Source organism: Myotis yumanensis, unplaced genomic scaffold (assembly GCF_028538775.1).
Source record: "Myotis yumanensis isolate MYYU_CA2020_CCGP unplaced genomic scaffold, mMyoYum1.0.hap1 SCAF_17, whole genome shotgun sequence".
In the NCBI taxonomy this organism is placed as follows: domain Eukaryota; kingdom Metazoa; phylum Chordata; class Mammalia; order Chiroptera; family Vespertilionidae; genus Myotis; species Myotis yumanensis.
In genome coordinates, this window is record NW_027223768.1 from 14677365 (window position 1) to 14701346 (window position 23982).

Consider the following 23982-nt stretch of genomic DNA (forward strand, 5'->3'; position numbering starts at 1 on the left):
ATTTTGGCTGCTTCCCTGTGTTTGTTTCTGTGTATTGGGTAGAACTACTATGTCTCCTGGAGTTGGTAGAGTGGCCTGTGTAGTAGGTGCTTTAGGGCCCAGTGGCTCAGCCTCCCCAGTCACCTGAGTGGGCGCTCTAGGTGCACCCCTGTGTGGGCTGTGTGCACAGTCTTGTAATTGAGCCTTGATTGCTGTTGGCGTCTCTGGGAGGAGTTGACCTCCAGGCCAATTGGCTGTGAGGACCAGCTGTGACTATAGTGGGAGAGCTGCTGTGCTAGAGCCGGGTCTTGGGCCTTTTATTGATAGGTTTGGGGCAGCTGTCACCAGCTGCAGCTTGTCTGAAGCCTGAGGCAGGACAGGCTATTCATATGGAAAAGCTGCTGCAAACAGCTTGGGGTGGGCCTGCAAATTGGATGGGGTGGGGTCTCAGGGAATCATTAGGGCGGAGCAAACAGTGTGCTCCAGGCTGATGGAGACTCAGAAATGCCTGCCAGTCAGCCCTGCAACAGGGGCGGTCCCAGCACAGAAACAAGGACCCTTGCGAGCACCCCTCTCTGGGAGAAAGCCGCCCCGAGTTCCTGCCCTGATGCCAGACAACCCAGTTCCTCCCGGATGTGTCTGGGTCCTCAGTGCTGGAGCTCGGAAGAAGTGGACCGAGTAAGTTTGTGCGCCGGCCCCTCACACCTGGGATTCCAGCAGACTCAGTGTCACTCAGCCCCAACCCCCGATGGTTTTTACAGCCTGTAGTTGCGTGGACTTTTCCCCCCAGCTCAGGAACCCTGGGCTGGGACCCCTTGCTCCTCACGGGCCGCCTCTCAGAGACAGTCTCCCTCCGGATTAAAAATCCAGCACAGGGGTGTGAGACCAGCCGTTCCTCACCCCCAACCCTCCTACCAGTCTCAGTGTGCTTTCTTCGTTACTTTTCTAGTTGTGATGAAAAGTAGGCCTTCTGTTCAGCCAGCTTTCGTGGCGGCTCTGTGTTTTAGTTGTGACTTTGATGTGGCTGTGGGAGGCGGCGAGTGCAGGCGTCTGTTGCTAGGCTTGGGGCACGCTGTCATCAGCTGCAGCTTGTTTGAGGATTTCAGCGAAGGCTGAAGCCTGAGCCAGGACATCTGGGTTCTCCTCTACCCCGTCTCTTTCTTGAGCAAACCACGTCCCCCCAAACAGGGCCTGTGTCTGGGGGAACGGAGAGCTGGAGGGAATGCTCTGTGAGTCTAGCGGGCGGGTCTCCCTCTGGAGCAGCTTCAGGTTGGAACTGGCCTTGGCCCTGACCTCCCTCTGGGTCAGCGCCTCCTGATGCAGGGTGTGCTCAGGGCTCCCTGCTGCCCGAGGCCTTACTGGTGGTGTGTGCGAGGGGTCCCCAGTGCTCTCACCCGCCTGCCAGGGTAGTGTCCTGGCTCCATGGACACGCACTTCTTCTAGAACAGCACATGCATGAAGAGTTGCCAGTATTATGCCCGGCCTCACCTCAAACTCATAGCCCTAGGGAAGCATCTGGGACCTGAAACAGCAACTGGAAAGGAACTCCGTCTGAAGGGTTGGTGTCTCCCTCTGAAGGGAAGGGTGCTGGCCTGGGGCCCGCCCTGCTGGCTCTCCCAGGCTCCTGGCCCCTCGGTGGCTGGTGTTGGCTGTACTGGCTTTAGTCCTTCCCCCAGTGGCTGTCGTCCAGGTAAACCAGCAGACGGTGCCCGAGGGGCTTAGAGAGCAGCGCCCCCCTCCCCCCAATCCTCTCAGGGGCATAGGAAACCAAGGCCTGGAGAGTCTTTGCTGCCTGACCTTGTACAAGCACCTGACTCCGCATTTGCTCAGCCTCATCTGTAACACGGGGGTGAGAGAGCGGGCTGGGGGCTGCAGCAGGGAAGAGAGGGATTGACGAACACGAAGGGGCTAACCAGGCAGGGTCCCTGGGCAGTGCCATTCCCTCCATCTCTAGTTTCAGCCCTCTGGGACCATCCCAGTGGGGAGGGGAGGGGAGGGGAAGGGAGGACACCGGAGGAGGAGGAGGAGGACGCCACTGCTGGGCCAGGTGTTAGGTATCAGCGCATCAGCGCAGTGTCTGAACCCTCAGGGCGCGGGAAGCTTTGGAGAACCAGGTTCGCCCATCCTCAGGTCTCTGTCCTCATCCCTTGGCGTTGTCTGGGCAGCACCTTGCCCCTTCCTGGGTGGGGCTGTTTCTAGAGTGAATCAGGGCAAGGACTGGAGGCCCCAGGTCTGAAGAGGGAGGGAGAGACACCGATTGCACCCTGAGTGAGGTGGCCTGGGAGGCGGGCAGTGAGGGGACGAGTTGGGATGGTCTCCATCAGAAAAGGCAAGACCACAGGCGGCCTGATAGCCATTTTTGTCTGAAAGGAGCGCCTGTACAGACTCTGCTTTTGACAGTTGGCACTGCAGCAGGGGGAAGGCAGCTCCCTGGCCGCGGGGGAGCTAATACTGGAACAGCTGGTACCCAGTTATTGAAAATGTAAAAGCAAACAAGACACGGGCAGCCCCCAGCTGGCATTTGCTGCAGAGCAAGGCTGTCTGCGGAGGAAAGGCTGCGTCCCTCCGAGGAACTGGGGTGCCCTAGAGGTTTGGGAGCCTTGACCCCGTTCGGCCTCCTCCCAACTGCAGTATCAACTACTGTTTACCACGGGCCTGCTCTGTGCCACGGGTGTCAGTTGCACCGTCTTTATTCCTCACGACAACCCTGCAGGGAAAGGGCCTGGGGACAGAAATCAGGGCTCAGAGACCAAGCGACAGCTGCTGAGCCAGGCTGGGCCTGAAACCTGACCTGCGGCCCCAGAGCCCTCGCTCTCCCGCAGCCGAGACGGGTGGAAGGGAAGTGAGGGGCTCCCAGGGTCTTTTCTGAATTCATTCCCGAGCCAGGGTGGCTGGGCCCAGGTGTCACCCTCTGCTTCTAGGCCGTTGGACTGGTGTCACAGCCCCCCACTCACCCACCGACTAGACAGAAGACAAGCAGTCACCTGTTGTTGTTGTTTTAAGTAATGTAAATACAGATTATTTGTACCCACACCAACGAAGAAAAGCAGCCTTCTGACAAGTGGAGGCCGTTAAGACTCTTAAGCAGCTGACTTTGGAACCCACCCAGGGGGAAGACTTGCCGTTGCCTTCAGATGGTGGGTCTGTGGACCTAACACTTGAGCTTTTTCCATGGGGCTCCTCCTCCTGCTTTTCTAACTCCTCACGATGGACAAGCCCGTGTTGCGGGCAGTTTGTGTGACTCTTGTTCCTCCAGGTACAGTGGGGCTTTGACTTACGAGTTTAATTCGTTCAGAGACCGAGCTTGTTAAGGAGCTCATTAACTCAAATGACTCTATCAACTCAATGCAAAAAATCGGCCGAGAGACAGCTGGTATCTCAAAAAACTCGTTAGTCGGGACACTCGTAAGTCAAGGCCCCACTGTACTTTCCCATGAAGCATTAGACATTGTGTCCTTGTTGGCAGAAGCCGCGGTCTTCAGGCCTAGCAGGAGCTCGGTTCATTGGTTCTCCAATTCCAGAGCAGACTAGAGCCCGTGTGCCGGTTCCCCAGTGGTCTCTCAGGCCTCTCACCGGAAGGCAGGTTTTACTCCCGTGTCCTCTGAGAGATCATGGGAATCGCTGTCCACGTTCCCTCTTCACCTCAGCTTGGCTTTCAATGCATGTGGCAACACGAGGTCCTTCTGGGCCTCCCAGGCAATAACAGGCCGCAGGTAGATGGGCATCGCCGACGTGCAGCTCACAGAGGCCGCGTGATTAATGGCAACCCTGCACTCTGAGAGGGGGTGCTTGGCTGCCATCACAGCTCGAGAGAACACCAGGCATGAGCCGTGCTCAGCAGTGAATTTTAATATTCATCCCAGCAGGTCCAAGAGGTCTGTGTGACAGTCACGTGGTTCCTCAGGGGCTGTAGGTCTGGGACACGACGGATCGGCCCTTGGTGCCCCTCTCCCCGACCTGCCCTGCTTGGCCTCCCTTGTCTGTGCTCCTGGAATATTTGCACTGGTCTAGCCCACTCCAGGCCAGACTCATTAGGAACTCAAGATTCTTTTTTTTTTTTTACTTAAAAAAACAACTTTATTGTTGAAAGTATTACATATATCCCTCTTCCCTCCCTCCTCCCCACTTCCCCACTGACCTCCTCCAGCCACCACCCTGCTACTGCCCCAGGCCTTTACCACCCTTTGTTGTCCGTGTCCATAGATGATTGATATACACACACACACACACACACACACGCAAGTTCTTTGATCACTTCCCACCCACCTACCCTCCCCCGCCTTCCCTCCAAGATTCTGCACTCTGTTCCATGCTTCCATGTCTCTGGATCCACTCCGTTCATCAGTTTATTAATTAGATTCCACATATGAGTGAGGTCATGTGATACTCATCTTTCTCTGACTGACTTATTTCACTTAGCCTGATACTCTCCAGGTCCTGCCATGCTGTCTCGAAGGGTAAGAGAGCCTTCATTTTAACTGCTGCATGGTATTCCTTGGTATAAATGTACTATAACTTTTTTATCCACTCGTCTACTGATGGGCACTTGGACTGTTTCCCAATCTTAGCTATTGTAAATTGTGCTGCATGAACAGAGGGGTGCATACATTCTTTCTGATTGGTGTTTCGGGTTTCTTAGGATATAGTCCTAGAAGTGGGATCCCTGGGCCAATTGGAAGTTCCATATTTAATTTTTTGAGGAAGCTCCATACTGTTTTCCATAATGGCTACACCAGTCTGCATTCCCACCGGCAGGGTACTAGGGACCCCTTTCTCCACATTCTCGCAGTCATTTGTTGAAGGTAGCCATTCTGACAGGTGTGAAGTGACACCTCATTGTGGTTTTAATTTGCATTTCTCTGATAATCAGTGGCTTTGAGCATTTTTTCATATGTCTCTTGGCCATCTGTATGTCCTCTTTGGAGAAGTGTCTATTTAGGTCCTTTGCCCATTTTTTAATTGGATTGTCTTCCTTTTGTTAAGTTGTATGAGTTCCTTATCTATTTTGGATATTAACCCTTTATCAGATGTATCATTGCCAAATATGTTCTCCCATACAGTGGGCTCCCTTTTCGTTTTGTTGATGGTTTCTCTTGCTGTGCAGAAGCTTTTTATTTTGATATAGTCCCATTTGTTTATTTTGTCCTTAGTTTTCTGCCCTAGGAGCTGTATCTGTAAACCTATTGCCATGAGAGATGTCTGAGATTTTGCCGCCTGTGGTTTCTTCTAGGATTTTTATGGTTTCCTGACTTAAATATTTAAGTCTTTTATCCATTTTGAGTTTATTCTTGTGTATGGTGTAAGTTGGTGGTCTAGTTTCATTTTTTTGCATGGATCTAATTTTCCCAACACCATTTATTGAAGAAACTATCTTGTCTCCATTGTATGTTATTGCTTCCTTTGTCAAATATGGAGTATAATGGCTTGGGTCGATTTCTGGGGTCTCTGTTCTGTTCCATTGGTCTATATGCCTGTTATTATGCCAGTAGCAGGCTGTTTTGATTATGATGACTTTGTAGTATAACTTGTTATCTGATATTGTGATTCCTCCAACTTTGTTCTTCTTTCTCAAGATTGCTGCAGCTGTTTGGGATCCTTTTTGGTTTCATATAAATTTTTGGATTATTTGCTCTGGATCTGTGAAATATGCTGTTGGTATTTTAATAGGGATTGCATTGAATCTGTAGATTGCCTGGGGTAGTATGAGCACTTTAATGATGCTAATTCTACCAATCTATAAACATGGTATAATCTTCCATGTGTTTCTACTTTCCTCTGTCTCTTTTTTCAATGTCCTTTAGTTTTCTGAGTACAAGTCTTTTACTTGGTTAATTTTATTCCTAAGTATCTTAATTTTTTTTTGTTGCAATGGTAAATGGGATTGTTTATTTTTCTTTCTGAGAATTCATTATTGGTGTATAAAAAAGCCATTGATTTTTGGGTGTTGATTTTGTAGCCTGTTACATTGCCAAATTCATTTATTAAATCTAGTAGTTTCTTGGTGGAGTCTTTAGGGTTTTCTATGGACAATATCATATCATCTGCGAATAATGAGAGTTTTACCTCCTCCTTTCCAATTTGGGTGCCCTTTACTTCTTCTTGTCTGGTTGCTGTGGCTAGGACTTCCAGTATTATATTGAATAAGAGTGGTGAAAGCGGACATCCTTGTTAGGAACTCAAGGTTCTTGTAAAGACAAGTTGTGTCCAAAGACATCTTGTCTGTTATATTGGGGGGCAGGGAGGACCCAGGTTGGCAAATATGGGAAAATCAGAGAATGCTGGGAAAAAAGCATCATGAGGTTAAAGACAGTAGAAGAACCCAAAGGAAAGTTCAGTGGTAATAGTGCAATTATTGTGATTTGTTCACTAGATGGAAATGAAATGACCAAATGGCTAGGCCTGTAGTAGACAGGCCCAGAGATAGCTCCTGGGGAGGACCCTGGAGGGCAGGGCAGAGGCGGGGGGCTAGGGACCTCCTCTCACAGCCCCTGCGCGCTGGGAAGTCAAGGCTGTAGTCTGCGTAGAGGCCAGACCTGCTCCCGGAACACTGGTTTGATCTGGACCCAAATCCTGGAAACGGCATTAAATGGTGGGCCTCCTGGTGAAAGGCAGGGTGGGCTAAGGAAAGGCACGAAGGAAAACCCTGTGGTTCCACAGGCAGTCTACTTCCCCGCCTAAGGCGGGCGGTGGGGACAGCCCACACGCCTGGCACTAGCCTTAGTAGGTGGGAAATTGCCCACTTTCTCAAAGTCCTGGACACTCCATCCCTCCGGGTGGAGCCAGGGGCTGCCCGAGAACAGGACAGTGGCGTTCCTGGCACATCCTGGCAGCAGACCCATAATCCTTCCCTGCGTTTAAAAGCTGTCCAGCTCACCCAGCACCATTTCAACAGATTGAGCCACACCCAGAGCTCTTCTGGTCTGTCCTTACTTAATGTGCCCCCAAACATCCCCCCCCCCGCCCCCCCACCGGCTCCGCTGCTGCGTCTGTGTAATGGATGAGGAAGGAGGCTTTGCTGTGACAGCCTCACCCTTGTGTCCTCTGGCGTATCATTCTTAAAAGGTCAAGCATGAGTCTTGTAGAAATTCTAGACTAAATTACAATGTGGCAAGTGGTGCATTCTCTTTGAAATTTAAGACGAAGAAATATTCTGGATGCCAGCTATGCAGTAAAAGGGAATGGCCCGCCTCCTGAGACGGCCACCCAGCCAGTCCTGGTTCAGGCGGCACATCCCTGCAGGCGAAACACCTTTTGGGGCGGGTGTGTGTGGGAGGGAGGGGCTGTAAACACATCCCTCAAGGAGAGGTGGGATTCTGTAGGTGATTTGTGATACTGTCTCATGGCCTCTTTTCTTACTCTGGGCTTTGAAATCTTGCCTATCAAGTCTCTGGGAACAAGACATTTAAGGGGCGGGAAATGCCTGATGTACCTCACCCCGCCCGGACCAAGCTCAGCTCCCAGGTAGGTGCACTGAAATGGCACCTTTCTGCAGGCGGGGGATGGCCCTCTCCCCAAGTATCAGATGCAGCCAGTGCTGGTGCCAGAAATCCCTCTGTCCCCACTCTCCCCTCCTCCAAGAAACCAAGACTTGAAGTTTTCTACCAATTCAGAGTCTTTATTTCTTTAGAAGGAATGTATAATGTTAGTCACGGATCAGGGAGACACAGAAAAGCGGAATTTAAAAACTGTAGCCGATGGCACCCGAGTCCAGGCTCGGGCTCTGCCTACTCTGCTCTTGGAGTCACTGCCATGACCCCAAAACCCAACAGTCTCTTCCGAGGGAGGAAAGGAAACAGCGTCAAGCAGCGACAGTTTTTACAAGTGATTATTCCAGGAATGCACAAAAGCCACAGTTCAGACAAATCAACTACAAAATCATTTTTAAAAAAAGGGGGAGGGGGTCCTGCTTATTAGAAACAAAGATTGGACAGAAGGTGAGAACACTCCAGGCAGGGCTCTGCCTCCTGTGCTGTGACCCCGAGGGGCACGGGCTGCGGCCGTGCAGGGCTGACACAGGGTTGTTTCCAGCAGACACGGGGTCAGGTGCCTGGCTCTCTTCCTACAGCAGAAACCAAACACTGCACGGCTGCCAGAGGAGAGCCTGGGTGAGCGGGGCTCTGGTCTTTGGAGAGCCCCATGCTCTGCAGGAGGCCCCAGTGCCCAGAGGGGCCCAGGTTCAGAGGCACAGTGGGCGCCATGCTTCAGCCTCAAGAACCAGGTCGGCTGCCTCCGAGGCAGGACTGACCCCTGTGCCTTCAGCTGTCACAGGGCCGGGGCGGGCAGGCGCCTCCCTCCGGACAGCACTGCTCCCCTGCCAGCTCCCATGGAGACGTCCTTAGTGCATCATGAAACTTGGGTTTTCGCATTTGGTCAATCTTGGGGAACAGTAGCCACAAGAAAAGTGTGAATGTGGATGTATCCATTGCTGAAGAGGCGGGACCAAGGGGAGTTCACTAGTCAGTGTGGGGCGAGGGAGGGTGAAAGGTGGTGTGAGGCTGCTGGCTCAGCATGTTCACAGGTAAAGACTGAGGGACCCTCTAGAGCAAGCCTGTCAAACTCGTGGCCAGCGGGCCGCATGCCTCAAACACGCGTTTGACATGCTTGCTCTAGAGGAAGAGCCGGCTCCGGGCTGAGTGGCAGGGTCTCTGTCCTTCTCTGGAGCATGTACATCCGCCTGACATGGGCCCAGAGGGAGGCCGACGGCTCTGACCACAGGCGTCATTAGCTTGAGGTGTACACCCAGGGCTCCACCTCACAGGATCTACAGCTGCAGTCCTGTGTCCGCCCCTAAGGTCCCCTGTGACCTGCCCCCAACGACCTTGACCTTCTGAAGCTCTCCCGGCAGAACAATTACATCTGAATCTAAATCTGCAACTGCAGGTTATCTGTAGCAGTTAAGACCCGACTTACGGCATTCTTTTACAGACTCCTAATCCACCCGAGGCTCCATGAGCTTCCCTGGGTGTGGCTGTCATGGGAGCCCTGCGGGTGGAAGAGTGCTGTGACCAGGTCACTTTCTGCCTTGAGTCCAGAGGCGATCTGCCCCGAGGCCCTCACCCCCACTGCAGGCGCATTCCTAGGAATGCTGTAGGAGGGGCAGCTGGGAGCCTCCGGCTCCCCGGGCCTGAGCTCCCTGGGAAACTGTCTGCTAGCTGCAGGGCACCTGAGCTGCACCTCCCTCAGCTGGCTCTAAGAAGCTCTGCTCCTTCCGGGGCCGCAGGGCTCTCCTCCTGCGCTTAGAGATGTCTCCTCTTTACCCTCTTGGAGGAAAATGAGAAACTTGACCACAGGAAGGAATCGACGGGGCGGAGGGGCTTGCAGAATCAGCAAATGAGATCAGTTCCTGATGTGACTCACAGAGTTGACTGGAACCTAATCAAGACCTCAAGAGGCCAGGGCAGCACACTGAGGGGCAGGAAATGGGAACCCCAACAACTGAGGAGGAAACGGGCTGCGGGTGCTCAGTGACGGCTTCCGCGCTGGTTGAAGGAGAGAGACCCCTTTTCTCTCCCCTCATGTCTCTACCTCTTTGCTTGGGAAAAGAGAAGGGGCCTGGTGAGACCTGGCCTGGTATTCCCAAAGAAAGCAGGATAAATAGGAACCCGAGGTCTCAGTATCACCAATTGTGGTTCCATTAAAAAAAAAAAAAAAAAAAAGGGAAGGAGAAAATAAAAGAAAAATAAAAAAAAAACAAAACCCTTGGCTAATAGGAGGAATGCTAAGCCCTGCCTCTCGCCCGTGTGACACGCCTGCCGCCTGCCAGGCCGGGTCCCACTATACTGGGCAGAGGTGGAAATTCTTTTCCTCCTGAGGTTTGCTTATCCAGTTCCCATAGCCCATGTCCTTCAGGCCTTTTTTGAAGTGGTTCTTGGCTATCTCGTATTCACGGGCAGCTCTCTTGGCCTCACCATAGGAGAGTTTAAGTAGATCCCTGCGGCCCCGGAAGGAGCAGAGCTTCTTAAATAGGAGGAAAATGTTCTTTTTGGAGACCCGGGACAATTCATTCCGTGGCCTGGGGAAACAGAAACGTTACTCAGCCAGGGCCGGAAAAGGAGGGCCGGGGCCGCCGTGGCGGGTGGGCAGCTCGGAAGCCCGGAGGCCAGCAACCACGCCGTCCCTGTGAGCCACTCCGTGCTCCCTGCTCCTTACCCGTCCACGGTGCCCCTGGTGCCGTCCAGGATCTCCAGGTCGTAGCCGTCAGCCAAACACCAGTTGACGCTCGTCTCCTTGGTCTTCCCGGACTGCCTTTTGGAATCATAGACGCTGACCCGGCCGACCTAGGAGTCGCAGGAGCAGCGGGAGAGGACGGACACGTCTCAGGAAAAAGGTTAGAAGCAGGGACCCGAGTCTCAGAGGGCAAAGGGAGTGAGGGCTCGGGACCTTGCCCCCCATTTACGTAGGATTCTACGTGGTTGAAACTAGGCACACTAACCCCACTTAGATGGAAATTAACTCCAGACTAAAAGGAGGAACGCTGTTGGCATTCGAAGGAGAAAAGGGTAGGTTCTTGGGACACCAACTAAGGCGCCCTGGGCCACACCGGACTTTTCTGCTCTGCGAACAGACGGCTTGAGGAGGAGAGAATGGCGAGGGAAAAGCAGACGGGGCTATAGCACCTTGGGGTGGTTGACAACAAAGGGATAGCGCAGTCCATTCTCAAACGCACTCCCATCTCTCGTCACACGACAGCAAATGGCACGAGTCAGATGCCCTTGGCTGAAAAGGTAACCTGGGTGTGAGAAAAAGCACACGTTTGGCACCAGGAATGAACCGGGAAGGCTGAGGGCTGTGGAGGTCAAGGAAAGGAAGACACTGCCGTTGTAGCCGCTGTGTTTCAGGGACTCATCTGGAAGAGACCTGCCTGGCACGTCCTCACCTGGGCTCGTGCCTAAACCAGTCTTCCCCGTCACATAACGCTCAGCATCCATTACTGACTCACACACACTTTGAGAAGTGGAGACATCGTGCTAACTCCTGGCAATGAAGCATGCGGTTTGCTGAGATCTGGGCCTAGAATGACAGGCTGGTTCTGGCTCCCAGGATGGGCCCCTTACCCAGTGTGACTGACTTGAGGTACACGGGCTGCAGGAAGTGGGTCAACAGTGCCCCTTGCAGGCCGAGCACGTTCCAGCGGAGGATCTTGTCGCTGCAGGACATGGTGCGGAGTCTCTCCCCGAGCCGAATGCCGTCCCACGTGGGCACAATGTCGCTGGACTCCACTGGGATGGTGCCTTCCCCTGCGTGAGAGCTCGGGTCAGACCCACAGCGGCCCTGGGCCGAAGCATGCCCTGTGCGGCTCTACCCATTCCCATGGCTGAGAGAGGACTAGCTGGGAGCCGACTCCCATGTTGCTACTTCCAGCCAGGCTCTCAGGGCGAGGGCACCTCTGCCTCCTCTCTGATCCTCATCTTCCTGCGCACATTTCCCCCACCCAGACCTTCCCTCCCCCTGTAAACAGGACCCTCCAACCCCTGCAATTAATGGCAAAACCCCGGCAGCGGTGCCCAGGGCCCCCGGAGGAGCCTGGCTCAGCAGAGCCCCGGTGTGGGGAGGCGGCGCACACTCACCGTTCTCCACCTTGGTGCGGAGCTTGCCTTGCTTGGGGTTCTCGAAGACGGGGTAGTGGCGGTCTGTGCTCTCCACCGCGCGGTCGCTGCAGGACTTGTCAAAGAGCGCGCCATCCCCACACGGGGCCGTGCTGCAGGACAGGGCCTGTTAACACTCACGCACGCAGAGGTTTCCCCCTCCCCTGGCCTCAAGGGCTGTCCCCTGTGGTCGGAGACGGGGGTGGGCAGAAGCGTATGTGGGAGTCATTCCATTCCAGGTCCGTACAGAGCGGAGTGGGGCCCATGGACTCGCTGTTTACGGACGAGGAGAGCATTCCACACCCCGCCCTGGAGCCGGCAGGGCCCGCTCGGCGGGCACACACCTGATGTAGAGGTGGAACGACACGGTCTTCTTGATCTGCAGCCTTTTCCCTCCCTTCGCGAGCTCAAATATGCTGTCCTTCGCCGTCTGGGGGTTGTACTTCATCAGCTCGCTGTAGAGAAACCTGCAGGAGGAAGTCGGGTCAGAGACAGTGGGAGCCTGGGGGGCAGCTGCTTCTGGGATCTGCCCCCAGTAAGGAGGCGCCTAACGCTGCAGCCCTTTCAGTTTCTTGGTCAGGAAGGCCCGGGGACTCCTCGGGGCCTCAGCATTTCTTAAAGCCAAGTTGGCCTTTCGGGTCAGTTCATTTCTGCCAAGGGCTCCCGCTCTGGCAGGAGCAGGGGTGCCGGGCAGAACAGCGGCTTCTCCCTGGGCCTCTCGTCAGTGGAAGGAGAGGTGGCTGAGGCGGCGGCTGGCGGGCCAGGGCTGTTTACAGACCCTCACAGCAGTGGGGAGGCTCAGGACCAGGAGGCCATTGTGGGCCTTTTTAAAAAAGGCCCGAAGCAGAGTTGGCAGAGAAAGCGAGGGCACGTAGCAGCCGGCCGAGCAGTGGTGTAGCCTGGCCCAGGTGCAAAGGCTGTCGCCGTGGTCACGGCCGGCCCGTCTGGGGGCGTCAGAGCCGCCGTGGGGGCGGGAGGTGCCGGCCGACCGCTCACCTGATGAAGCCCCTGCGGGAGATGATCTCCGCGTGGCAGTCGTTGACGGTCTCGCCCTTCAGGCTCAGGGAGTCTCCTTTCACACAGCGATTGCCTGGCAGGACGGGAAGGAAGGACGGATGTGTGAATGTCCGAAGGACAGCGACAATGAATGGGGCGGGGGGGCTGCTCGGTCTTAGTTGCGTGAAGGCGGCGCGGCCGCACTTCATCAGAGCCTTACTCCCGTCCTCCCTTCCCTGGTGATGAGCAAACACCCCCCCCCCCCCCCCCCCCCCAATGATCTGGAGCTAAACGGACATGTAATCGCCCGTGTTCCCATCCAGGGGACTCCAGGAGAGGACAAGGCCACCTCCGGGCACTGTGTGGGTGGGGGCGGGGCAGCCTCACCGACCTGTCCCCAGGCTGACCACGACGCCCAGGTCTTTCGAGTCTTTCTTCATGATGATGGCAGCCAGGATCTTGCGGCCCAGCAAGGAGGGCTGGAAACTGTTGGTGAGCGCGTTGAAGCACCGGTGGCTCAGCATGGCTATCTGGTCGTGGAAGGTGCTGCCGGTGAGAGGGAGCTGCGGGGACAGGAGGCCGAGTCAGGGCCCCGGAGCCGGGGCTGCGGCCGCCACGCCTCAGAGTGGGCGGGGAGAGCGTGCTCACTCGACGGTGAACCGTCCTGTCCCCTCGCAGACCTGTGTCCCCTCCCACGTTCTAGGAGGCTAATATTAAAGCCCAGGAATAATGCACATACTAGCAACGGAAAGCTAACTCCACCCGGGACGGAGCTGGCTGGACCCCCAAGGAAGATAGCACAAAAGTAGACGGCTTAACTGTCTTTGGCTGTGCATCTGGGGACCTCGAGAGGAGGAGCATAGTTCTTCTGAGAGTGGCCCCTGTCACTGGGGTTACCTCTGTGAAACCCATGCGCTCTGCCTTCTCGTTCTCCCCAATCAGGACGCGGAGGGCGGCGTCCGCTGCCTCCTGCTTGCCTTGTTTCTTGCTGTGCGCGCAGACGGCTGGGAACCAGCGACCCCCAACTTTTGCTTGGTAAACAAACCTTTGGGATGAGAGGCAGGGGACAAAGACAAGCATCTGAATTGCCGGCAGGTGTAGGAAACGCAGGTTTTGCTTAAGAGGCAGCCAACATCAGCCCCATCCCCGTCACAGCTCTCCAAGGCAGCAGTGCCTGGACTTTGGACATTCCTGGGTCACAGTATGGTTTTTCATAGATTCAGATATAACCTGGACTGTTACTTAGGTCAGAACGTCAAGTCTGCCTTAGACCAGGGAACCAAACTTTCATGAGGAGCTGTTTTTCGATTCCTGGAAGCCTTGGGATGGCTATGGGGGACGGGAGAGCACCTTGGCATGTGACTCTGCTTAAAGGGCTCGAGTTAAGCAGGGAGGTGGGCAGTGCCGCTGCGGGCCCGGGGGCGGGGGGGGTGGCCTCCCTTTCTGGTGGGGGCCTCACACATATAGAGGGAAGAGCAGGATGGAGCAAAATGGCTGGAGCGTCTCTCAGCCAGAGTTCAAGAAGCCTAGCTTTCAAACACCCTGAACTGCGGGTTGGAGACCCTGCTTTGGCTAATCCACCTGCGTATGGGAAAGCCTTCAGATAGAGGCTTCGCAGCCCAGGCGGTAACGGAACCGAGCTCCTCGCTAGTCCTTGCTCATCCAAGGCACTGACCGCCTTCACTCTATTGTGCTGGTGTCAGAGGTGCTGAGGGCGGTGGGCTGATGTCCGGTGAAGGACAGGGACAGTGGGTTGAAAGACCCTGGAGGGGGCGGGGCTAGCATGGTGGGTCTCTGCCAGGTGGAGAATTTCACGGCTGTACATGTGTTTGCACATGTATCATGTATGTTTCGATGACAAAATCTGTGAATTGTGCAGTTAGAATCCTTAGAGCGCACTGTCCAGTATGGTAGATACTAGCCACACGAGGCTATTACTTTGATTAAAATTCAATACAATTAATAATTCAGTTCCTCAGTCATACTAGCTACATTTTAAATGCTCAGTAACCACATGTGGCTGGTGGTTAGCCTTTTTATCAAAACGCTGGGGACAAAAGCTCCTGGAATGACTTAAGAAAGTGAAGACAAAGACTACAAATAATTGAGAGGGGAGGGGAGCAGAGAGATGGGAGGGGAGCAGAGAGATGGGAGGGGAGCAGAGAGATGAGGTGGGCTCAAGGGAAGGTGCCGAAGTCGGGCACGGGCATGTCTGCAGGCCGACAGAAGTACCCAGCCTGGTGCCGAGGGAGGGAGGGACCCAGGCACAGCGATGGAGGAAGGATGCTTCCTGCAGGTGGTGCAGACAGAAGCACAGAAGCAGGCAGGGAGGTGGATTTGCTGATGGCCAAGGTGAAGTACTTGTCATATGATTATTGCTATTTTCTCAATTAAGTGTGAATTAAGATCACCAGTTTAGAGTGAGAAAGAGGGATTTTGGTGGAAATTTGAAGAAAGAGGCAAAGGTCTGAAATGGTTTTCTCAGAGGAGGAAAGAAAACGTAGTACAAAAATGCAGGAAAAAGGCTGGGAAGAGGACACCGGGGGTGGAGGCAAGCGGCAGCCCCTCAGTTAGAACCTTTCAGTGCTGGGAAGGCAGAGCAGGACGCCTCCAAGGCCTGTGGCCTCCCATCAGCTCGTCTCACCGGGGCGGGCGCCCTGTGCTGTCTGCTCCGCCCACCAGGCCTCCTGCAGCTGCCTAGCAGCTCTGCTCTCCTCCCACCTCAGCAGCACCACCAGAGGCGACTATCTCCTCCGCCTCGAACCCCCCCTCTTCCCTCTTAATCTCCCTCCTTCTCAGCGAAGCCCTCGCCCCTCCGGACTCAGCTCATGCACATGCCACTCGAGCCCTTTGTCATACATATCGACCATGAGAGCTCACGTTTCTTTACGTGACTGTTGATGACTATCTGGCTCCTGCACTAACAAATAAGATGTACTCCACAAATATTGGTTGAATGACTAAAGTAGGGAGGTCAGGTGACTACTGCCCTGGGTTCTGTGAGGGAAGATAGTGCTTAGCCTAGAGGTAAGTGGAGCTGGAAAGATGAGGAAGGATTTGGGATGGAAATTGTAGACATAACAGAACTCACGGATGGAGAGTGGTGTCATCTACTGAGATGGAAGGACAAGGGCAGAGGTTGAGGGAGCAAAAATCAAGAGTGCTGCTTTTGAGATGTCCGTCCAAGAAGCGGCAAGCAAGCAGCTGGATCGAGGAGTCTGGCGCTCTGAAAAGGTCCCCAGCATTTTGATATTACAAGTCGTAAGCCATAGCCGGTTTGGCTCAGTGGATAGAGTGTCGGCCCGTGGGTTCGATTCCAGTCAAGGGTGCATGCCTTGATCCCCAGCCCGGGCGAGTCCCATGCAGGAGGCAACCCATCGATGTTTCTGTCTCTCCCCTCTCTTTCACTCTCTCTAAAAATCAGTGGAAAAATATCTTCGAGGGAGGATAAAAACAAACAAAAATGGTAAAAAAAAAAAAAATTAGTGAAGGTTGCCAAGAAGGACAGAGAGAAAGGAAAAAAAGAGGACCCAGCATGATTCACATTAAGAAGTAAAGTGTGTTATTGTGCCAGACGTTCAATAAACGTAGCTTCTAAATTAGTATTTTCCCTCCTCAGTGCAACCTTCCTCGACTCCCCAGGGACACTGGCCAATGTGCACTGTGTCCCCACAGTCCCTCGAATTCACCTCCAGGAAGCCCTGTGCTGTGCTTCCGTGTCGCAGTGCATTCAGGGCACTTTTCATCTTTAATCTGGTTCACAGTGAGTGCTTAGGTTCTGAGTGAATGACTGATTTGAAGCCCTAGGGAGGACTGTATGGAAAATTTTACAGAAATGAAAGAGGAAATGGACTAAACCTGCCACAGATGGAGGAGGTTAAAGAATGAGGGGAGCCGAAACCGGTTTGGCTCAGTGGATAGAGCGTCAGCCTGCGGACTGAAGGGTCCCGGGTTCGATTCCAGTCAAGGGCATGTACCTGGGTTGCGGGCACATCCCCAGTGGAAGATGTGCAGGAGGCAGCTGATCGATATTTCTCTCTCATCGATGTTTCTAACTCTCTCTCTCTCTCTCTCTCTTCCTCTCTGTAAAAAATTAATAAAATATAAAAAAAAAAGAACGAGGGGAGTGCGAAGGGTGTGAACGAGGAGCCGGTGGCTTTAACCAAGGGTGGAGCCTGTGACACATCCTAAATGCATCGTGCCCAGGAGAGGACCTTTTCTGGCCTCGTCGATGTTGACTGTTCTAAAGTGGGGTGCACGCTGGTCAAAGTACTAGGTTTTATTTAAAAAAAAAAAATCCCTACCCAAGGATATTTTTTTCCATTGATTTTCAGAGAGAATGGAAAGGAGGGAAAGAGAAACAGTGAAGTGAGAGATACATCGATTGGTTTTTCTCCTTTAATCTATTAATATGGTAAATTATGATAAATATCTGAATGTAGAATAATCTTTGGTGCCATTTTTCACATTTTAGAATGGCAAAGCTAAAAATGTTGATAATACCATATTGGTCATGGTGTAAGGGAAAAGCCATTTTTATATATGGGGTGGGGCAAAAGTAGGTTTGAAAATTATTCATATGGAAATAATACAATAATTAATAAAATAATAATATAAGCATAAACTCTGTGTACTCACAGCTATAAACCTACTTTTGTCCACCCTGTATTGTTGGTATAAGCATAAACTGGTGTATAATTCTCACTGGAGGAAAGTTTGGCAATATTTGCCAAAATTCTGTATGTACATAAACATGTTATTCATTGCAGCCTTGTTTATCATAGCAAAAGTTTGGAAACAATCCAAGTGGTCATCACTAAGGGCTGGTTAAATAAATCACGACATTGGCACACTGCACAGGCCTGGCACAGAAGATATGTTAAATACTTATTTTTAAAACAAAAAGAAAAACATGCTAATATATGCCTGGAAACTTCTAGAGGGACTCAGTCAGTTGGTAATAGTGTATGGGGAGTGTGGGGAGGGAACTAGAGTCTGTGTTAGAAATGAGACCTTTCGTTGCATACTTTTTGAATTAGCTTGAGTGATTTTCTTGAAAATTAAAATTAGTTGAAATTAAAAAGGATCATACTCATTGGAAAAGTGACTATAATCTCAAGATGGCTCATCGTCTAGGGCAGGGTGGGGAACCTTTTTCTGCCAAGGGCCATTTGGATATTTATAACAGCCTTCACCGGCCATACCAAATTACCAACTTAAAAATTCTGTTGCTATGAAAAAAGCTCCTAGGTTTATTACATTTCGAGCTCCACCCGTAATGGTTGCCTTGGCAGGGCCAGACCAGATGATACGGCCCGCGGGCCGCATGCTCCCCACCCCTGTTCTAGGGGGTCACGGAGACACGGCTAACGCACATCCTTCCTTTCCCTGGGTTCCAGGTGGACCCCACCTGTGACACATGCTGCAGTCGGGACAGGAACACTCACTTGGGCTCGTGAGGAGGTCCGGACTGGTCAACCAGCTTGAACTCGGCCGCGAAGCCGTGGGAGCGGGCGTACTCCAACAGGCCGCCCACCGGGTTGGTGTTCAGGTATCTGACGAGCTCGCCGATCTTCCTGACCTTGTTGGGCATCATCGATTCCAAGTTATCGAATGACTCTGTGCTGGTACCTCCGGACTGAAAGAGAATCAGCCGAACAGAGAGGAACCGTAAACACTAAGGAAACCGAGGGACTCCTGGGCAATCCTAAGCCATCCTGTTGCTAAACATGGCCAGCATGTTCTGAGTTGAAAATGACCTCACCTGGTTGTCAGAAGATGCCGAGTTGGTGGCCTCCTCGTGCAGGGCCTTCATGGCTTCCTCGGCGGCCATCTGCTTGGCCGCTTTCTTGCTGGGGGCACTCACGGTGGGGAAAGTGTGGTTTCCCATTGCAACACAGTACTGGAACCTGGAGGGGGAGGAGAGGATTAAAATGGCGGTGATGGAGGGATTTACCTAGCCCGTGTCAGTGGTCGTCCTTTAGGACTTGCCACTTCCTTGCACACCTCACCTCTGTGCCTGAAAGAGCTGGCGCCTTTCTCCCTCCTCCTGCCCCCCGTCTCTGAGCCTGGCTGACCCTACTCAGCATTTAAGCATCGGCCTAGTTTCACCTCCTCCTCCTCTTGAACATGTAAGTCTGCAGAGCTTGTCAGGTAGGCCCAGGGCTTGCCCCGATTTGTCCCACCACCAGTAAACCTCCACGCCGGGTACCTCCCTAGTGCTTGGTCCCTGCTTCGCCCTTTGAATTCCTAGTCCCAGATTCTCTGCTCCACGAGCAGCAACCATGCCCTCAAGGCCCCCCGCCTTCCACACTGAGAACAGGAGTGACTGCTCCGTGAAATCATCTGCCATCTCGGAGGAGGCAAGAAGAACTGTATCTCTCTCTTTTTTTGAGAAAACCTCAGCAGAGATACATGATACAAGAGATGTACTTGGGGTCATGGGCAGGGCCTTCTCTGGATAGGAGGCGGAATTCGCAGGAGCTCCCCAACTTGTGCACACACTCAAGCAATGTACTGACGGGGTTCTTCCCAGATAAGAAGGAAGTCGCTGAAGGGGTGGTGGACGGGGACTCTGCAGTCTGCAGAAAACGAGAGACAAGAAAAAACACAGCACAGCTAGTAAGAAAACATTGGCTAGCCCAGGGGTGGGCAAACTTTTTGACTCGAGGGCCACAATGGGTTCTTAAACTGGACGGGAGGGCCGAACAAAAGCATGGATGGAGTGTTTGTGTGAACTAATATAAATTCAAAGTAAACATCATTACATAAAAGGGTACGGTCTTTTTTTTTTTTTTTAGTTTTATTCATTTCAAACGGGCCGGATCCGGCCCGCAGGCCGTAGTTTGCCCACGGCTGGTCTAGCCCATCACAGAGAGGGAACGGGGAGGGGACAATTTCTTTTGGCCAACCACACATCAGAGCTAGCTTCCGAAGGAACAGGGCTGTGGAGTTTTTTAAGCATCACAGGAAAGGGTGAGTTAGAGGTTCTGGGTCTCTTAAAAAAAATTTTTTTAAATTGATTTCAGAGGGAGAGAGAGAAACATCAATGATGAGAGAGAATCATTATCAGCTGCCTCCTGCATGCTCCCTGCTGGGGATCAAGCCCACAATGCAGGTATGTGCCCTGACTGGGAATCGAACCGTGACCTCATAGGTCAGTGATGGCGAACCTATGACACGTGTGTCAGAGGTGACACGTGAACTCATTTTTTTGGTTGATTTTTCTTTGTTAAATGGCATTTAAATATATAAAATAAATATCAAAAATATAAATCTTTGTTTTACTATGGTTGCAAGTATCAAAAAATTTCTCTATGTGACATGGCACCAGAGTTAGTTAGGGTTTTTCAAAATGCTGGCACGCCGAGCTCAAAAGGTTTACCATCACTGTCATAGGTCGCCGCTCAACCACTGAGCCACTGGGGCCTGGCTGAGTCTCCTTTCCTATCTGCGAGAGGAGACCGGACTTGGTAATTGTCCATGTCTCTTTCAACTCCTGGTGAGGGGGTGGCTGAGGGCACAGCGGCAGCTGACTCTGAGACGCAGCATCAGCTGGTGGGCCGAGATGCTTCTAGAAGGCCAGAGAAAGCCCTGCTCCTTCACCGACGGGAAAGGAACGGATACCCTCGAAGAGGGCGGACACCTACCTTCTCTGCCTCTTTCTCGAGGGAAGAGTAGTAGGATTCCTCGGGTCTTCCACTGTCCTTGGCTTTCGCCTCCTCGAGCAGGATGGTCATGGCTTTCATGGCTGCGTCCTGCTTGGCCACCTTCTTGCTGCCAGCTTCAGCCGGGGGGAACTCTCGGCCACTGATGACCACTTGGAATTTAAATCTTGATGGAAAGTGATGAGATGTGTGAGCATAGCCTAGGCCTCCCTTCGCCCTCTCCAGAGAGATCTTCACCCTGGAACTGCTGCTACTCTAAGGGGCTGTTCGACTGGCGGAGGACATGGAGGGCAGGCCAGGGACTCCTGTCCTTTGGAGGCTCAGCTTGTCCCTGCTTTTCAGAAGCAAAGCAGCCTGTGACTCTCCCCCTAGCTCATTAGAGCAAACACAGCCACAGGTGATGTGAGACTAGCTCAGGGAAACCCACTGTCTCTCAACAATGAACTGAGATAAAGTCTAATGATGAGCTAAAGTCACCACTACAGCCTTGTTAGGAACCAAGCCGTCTTCCTAAAGCAGCTGCGGCAGACCGGCCACCGCAAGGGCAGGTCCTAAGGCAAGCGAAGGCTCTCACAGTGCAGTCCCCGCCCCAGACACCTACCGGGACCGGAACACCGGTCACTTCCTGGGGCCTGTGTTTGTCCCAGCCTACCCGCAGGACACACCACTCTTATGGTTTGTGTTGAGTCACTCTAAAGCTCTATCTGAAGCCTGTGATGAAAGGACTGTCCCTGGTATGTAGGAAACCAAAAAGCACTTGTTCTAGGCCTCTGGACTGAGCTTAGACTTCCTTTGTTCAAGCTTTCAAATTTGTCCAGCTCTTTGCTCAATCTGGGATTTCATTTAGAAAAAGTAAGTCAAATTTCTTATTTCCCCGGTCTTCTGAAATATGTGAATATGGCATCAATGTTTCTTATAGCTGGAGTCCAAAGAAAGGTTAGCCACCAAACCCACTGCTTGTCCCCAACCCTGGGGACAGGGACAGAGGAACGTGAGCGAGCATGACGGCCACCCAGTCTCTACCCCAAACCAACAAGCCAGCCCAGGCCCTGCCACTTCTGGACGGACACACGTCCTCTCCCTAACAGCTCTCCCGCAACGCCATCGCCGAGTGATTAAGATGGGCGCCAGGAGGGAGAACGGTGACGCTGGGAACCTGCCCTTAGCAAACAGCCTAGGATGGCCTCTCCCGCCCTCGCTAGCTGGTGTGCAGCCACTCAGCGTCAGAGGGTCCAGCAGCTCCCTCTGGGCCTGCCTGTCTTCCTCAATCTGTCCGCCGGCCTGCAGGAGGCAGCCAGCTGTCTGAGCGAGGTCACCTCTGGTTTCACAGCTTAGGAGCAGCAGCAAGTGGAGCCCACCCATCCGCGCAGAGGAGGTGTATAAGATCAGAACCGCCACTCGGTAGGCAGGCAGCCTTGCGCGCTCTACACCGTCCTTTCCCCGTGCAAAGGGGGCTGGGGGTGGGTTTGAATCCACTGCTGCCGGCAGCACAAGCTGCCCTTGCTCGTGTGTGCAGCCGGCCCCCACCCACCTGCTCCTGGACCTCCCTGGGGACTTAGTGTGGGGAAGGGGGAACGGCAAGGGAGCCGAGTCTTCATGACCTCTGGCCTTAAGAGGCAGACATGACATTGATGCATGAAAGCTAAGCATTTCCCAAGAAGCTTCACTTTAGCCAATGGGGTCAACCTTCCCTTTGCTCAGCCAGGACTCTGGCTGGTCTGAGGTCTACATTCCTTGCTCAAGATCTAGAGCAGGGGTGGGGAACGTCCGGCCCACGGGCCATATAAAGGCCCTGGAAATCATTTGGTCTGGCCCTGCCAAGGCAACTACAGGCGGGACTCAAAATCCAGTAAATCTAGGAGCTCTTTTTATAGCGACATAATTTATATTCAGTGAATTATAATTAAGCAAATGATGTTATAAATATCCAAATGCCTTTGGCAGACAAAAGGCTCCCCACCCCTGATCTAGAGGAAGGGCCAACAAGGGTGCTTTAGCCAGAGGGCAGACAGGAAGAGGGAGAAGTCGGGGGCCACCACACAACACTGCTCACGAGTCAGCAAACTGTCAGGAGCAAGGGCGCCTGGCCCAACCCGAGGTACATCCGGTTCCTGGGGTCTCTTACCGAGGTTCATGGGGTGGTCCACTCTGCTCTATGAGGTTGAACTCACAGGTCTGACTAGCGAACTGAGCATATTCTAACAGCCCGCTGATGGGGTTCTTCAGCTGGCACTCAGTCAGTTTCTTGTAGGGTGAACACCGTGGCAAGCCATGGCTGTAGAAGGAGGGCATCTCCATGATGGCTCGAAACTCACCTGGGGCTGTGTGGATACTATTCAAGTCATCTGGGATGTCATCTGTGGCCCACTGGCCATTCTCAAAGTCCACATACCCAGGTTTTGAGGGGCCATTGTCACAAACAGGTGGTTTCGGTTTCACTGGTTCTGGTGAGACCGGTGGCCTACTTTCTGCCTTGACGACCGGCTCCTGCCCATTCTCCACTTTTTCTGTGGCGGCTTCGTTTGAGGCATCTGGTGCGGCTTCGCTTGAGGCATCTGGCGCGGGTGAGTTACAGGCGGGGAGCTCTGCGTCTGTTTTGGTCTCAGGGATAGCAGCTTGCGTGGCGTCGGGAACACTGTTCGTACTTCTCTTCATTTGTATCCTCTCTCGCTTCTTGTCCGTCAGGTACCAGATTGGAGGGGTTGTCCCTTCCCTGTACACGTCCCCCTGCCTTTCCAAGTCAATCAGTACGGCGTTGACATCGCGGGCTTTCGAGAGGCCGATATTTTTAGCCAAATTCAGGGCGGAGGACTTGACCACGTCGAACAGGTGGTTGCAGATGTCTTCCTTGATCTCGGCCATGTCTGCAGGCTCAGGGGGGTCCTCCGAGTCGGACGCGGGGCTCCTGCCTGCGGTTTCCCAGCTGGGGCCTGGGTTTGGGGCTCCCTGGCTCCAGCCGTCTGCTGTCGCTACTCGGCTGTGCTGGTTCAGGCTGTGCTGGTTCAGAGCCTGAACGGGAGCTGCGATTCTCCACAAAGGGGGCGTTCCCGCCTCCCTGTGCAGCACACCCCTGCCTTCCAGGCAGTATAAGATGTGGTTGATTTCCTTCTTTGGGGCCTGGAGCTTCCGAGCCAGGTCATGTGCTGTGGTGGCCTTCCCTTCGCCACGCTCCTGCAGGAGCTCTAAGACCCTCTGTTCCTGATCCTGGCCGATGCTCAGTGCCTGGAAACGTGAGGACAGCCTATCAATACCTCCCCACGGCAGAGCCCCGCCGCGAGGGGAAGGAGGCCAGAATCCTCTGGGGCGTACCTGGCGTCTGAGAGGCACACCCCTGGGGACAGCCCAGATCTCCGGCTGCCAGCCTCGGGCAGGTGGTCCTGGGAACCGTGGCCAGGGTTCAGGGAGGAGGGGTGACGGTGGTGGTGGTGCCTGCTTTCCAATGAGGGGCACTTCTGGGAGCCGCCCCTTGAGAAATTCTATTTGCTGAAGCTGGAAGCTCTGAGGATAAGATCCTGGTGCTGGCTGCTGGTGTCTGCGCTTGCTGTGCTCATAGCCTTGAAGTGGACCGGGGTAGTATCTGCCGAAAGAACACCCCTGCAGAACGAGAAGACGAACAGGGACGTGAGCAGCGGTGAGGCTGGGCCTTCTTCCTGCGGGAGGTGCAGGGGAGGGGGGTGCTGCCCCTGATTTCTAGTGGCTGGGAAGGTGTGTGTGATGAGGGCTGGGGACCCAGCAAGGATGGCTTGCCCACCTCG

General features: G+C 53.5%; 2 protein-coding genes across 7 annotated transcripts in view; one reads left to right on the top strand and one right to left on the bottom strand.

Annotated features, from left to right (window-relative positions):
• The window catches only part of CHRNB2 (cholinergic receptor nicotinic beta 2 subunit), a 31905-nt gene extending 12214 nt beyond the window's left edge, over positions 1–19691 (top strand). Inside the window, exon 8 of the mRNA XM_070396755.1 lies at positions 17960–19691. Coding sequence (XP_070252856.1) covers positions 17960–18047 — 88 coding nt within the window. The 3' untranslated portion in view covers positions 18048–19691. The remainder of the gene's footprint in view (positions 1–17959) is intronic.
• Positions 7574–23982, bottom strand: part of ADAR (adenosine deaminase RNA specific) — a 38439-nt gene continuing 22030 nt past the window's right edge. For 2 of the 6 annotated variants that reach the window (XM_070396754.1, XM_070396749.1), the window contains exons 2-16: positions 22353–23821; positions 20210–20393; positions 18993–19141; positions 18325–18469; positions 18008–18198; positions 15652–15786; positions 13380–13605; positions 12952–13123; positions 12561–12654; positions 11909–12031; positions 11547–11677; positions 11034–11216; positions 10596–10708; positions 10129–10256; positions 7574–9991 (exon numbers count right to left, since the gene is read on the bottom strand). In XM_070396754.1, coding sequence (XP_070252855.1) covers positions 9754–9991; positions 10129–10256; positions 10596–10708; positions 11034–11216; positions 11547–11677; positions 11909–12031; positions 12561–12654; positions 12952–13123; positions 13380–13605; positions 15652–15786; positions 18008–18198; positions 18325–18469; positions 18993–19141; positions 20210–20393; positions 22353–23089 — 2949 coding nt within the window. In that variant the 5' untranslated portion in view covers positions 23090–23821 and the 3' untranslated portion in view covers positions 7574–9753. The remainder of the gene's footprint in view (positions 9992–10128; positions 10257–10595; positions 10709–11033; positions 11217–11546; positions 11678–11908; positions 12032–12560; positions 12655–12951; positions 13124–13379; positions 13606–15651; positions 15787–18007; positions 18199–18324; positions 18470–18992; positions 19142–20209; positions 20394–22352; positions 23822–23982) is intronic. The other 4 variants (XM_070396751.1, XM_070396750.1, XM_070396753.1 and 1 more) reach the window with 4 other exon arrangements.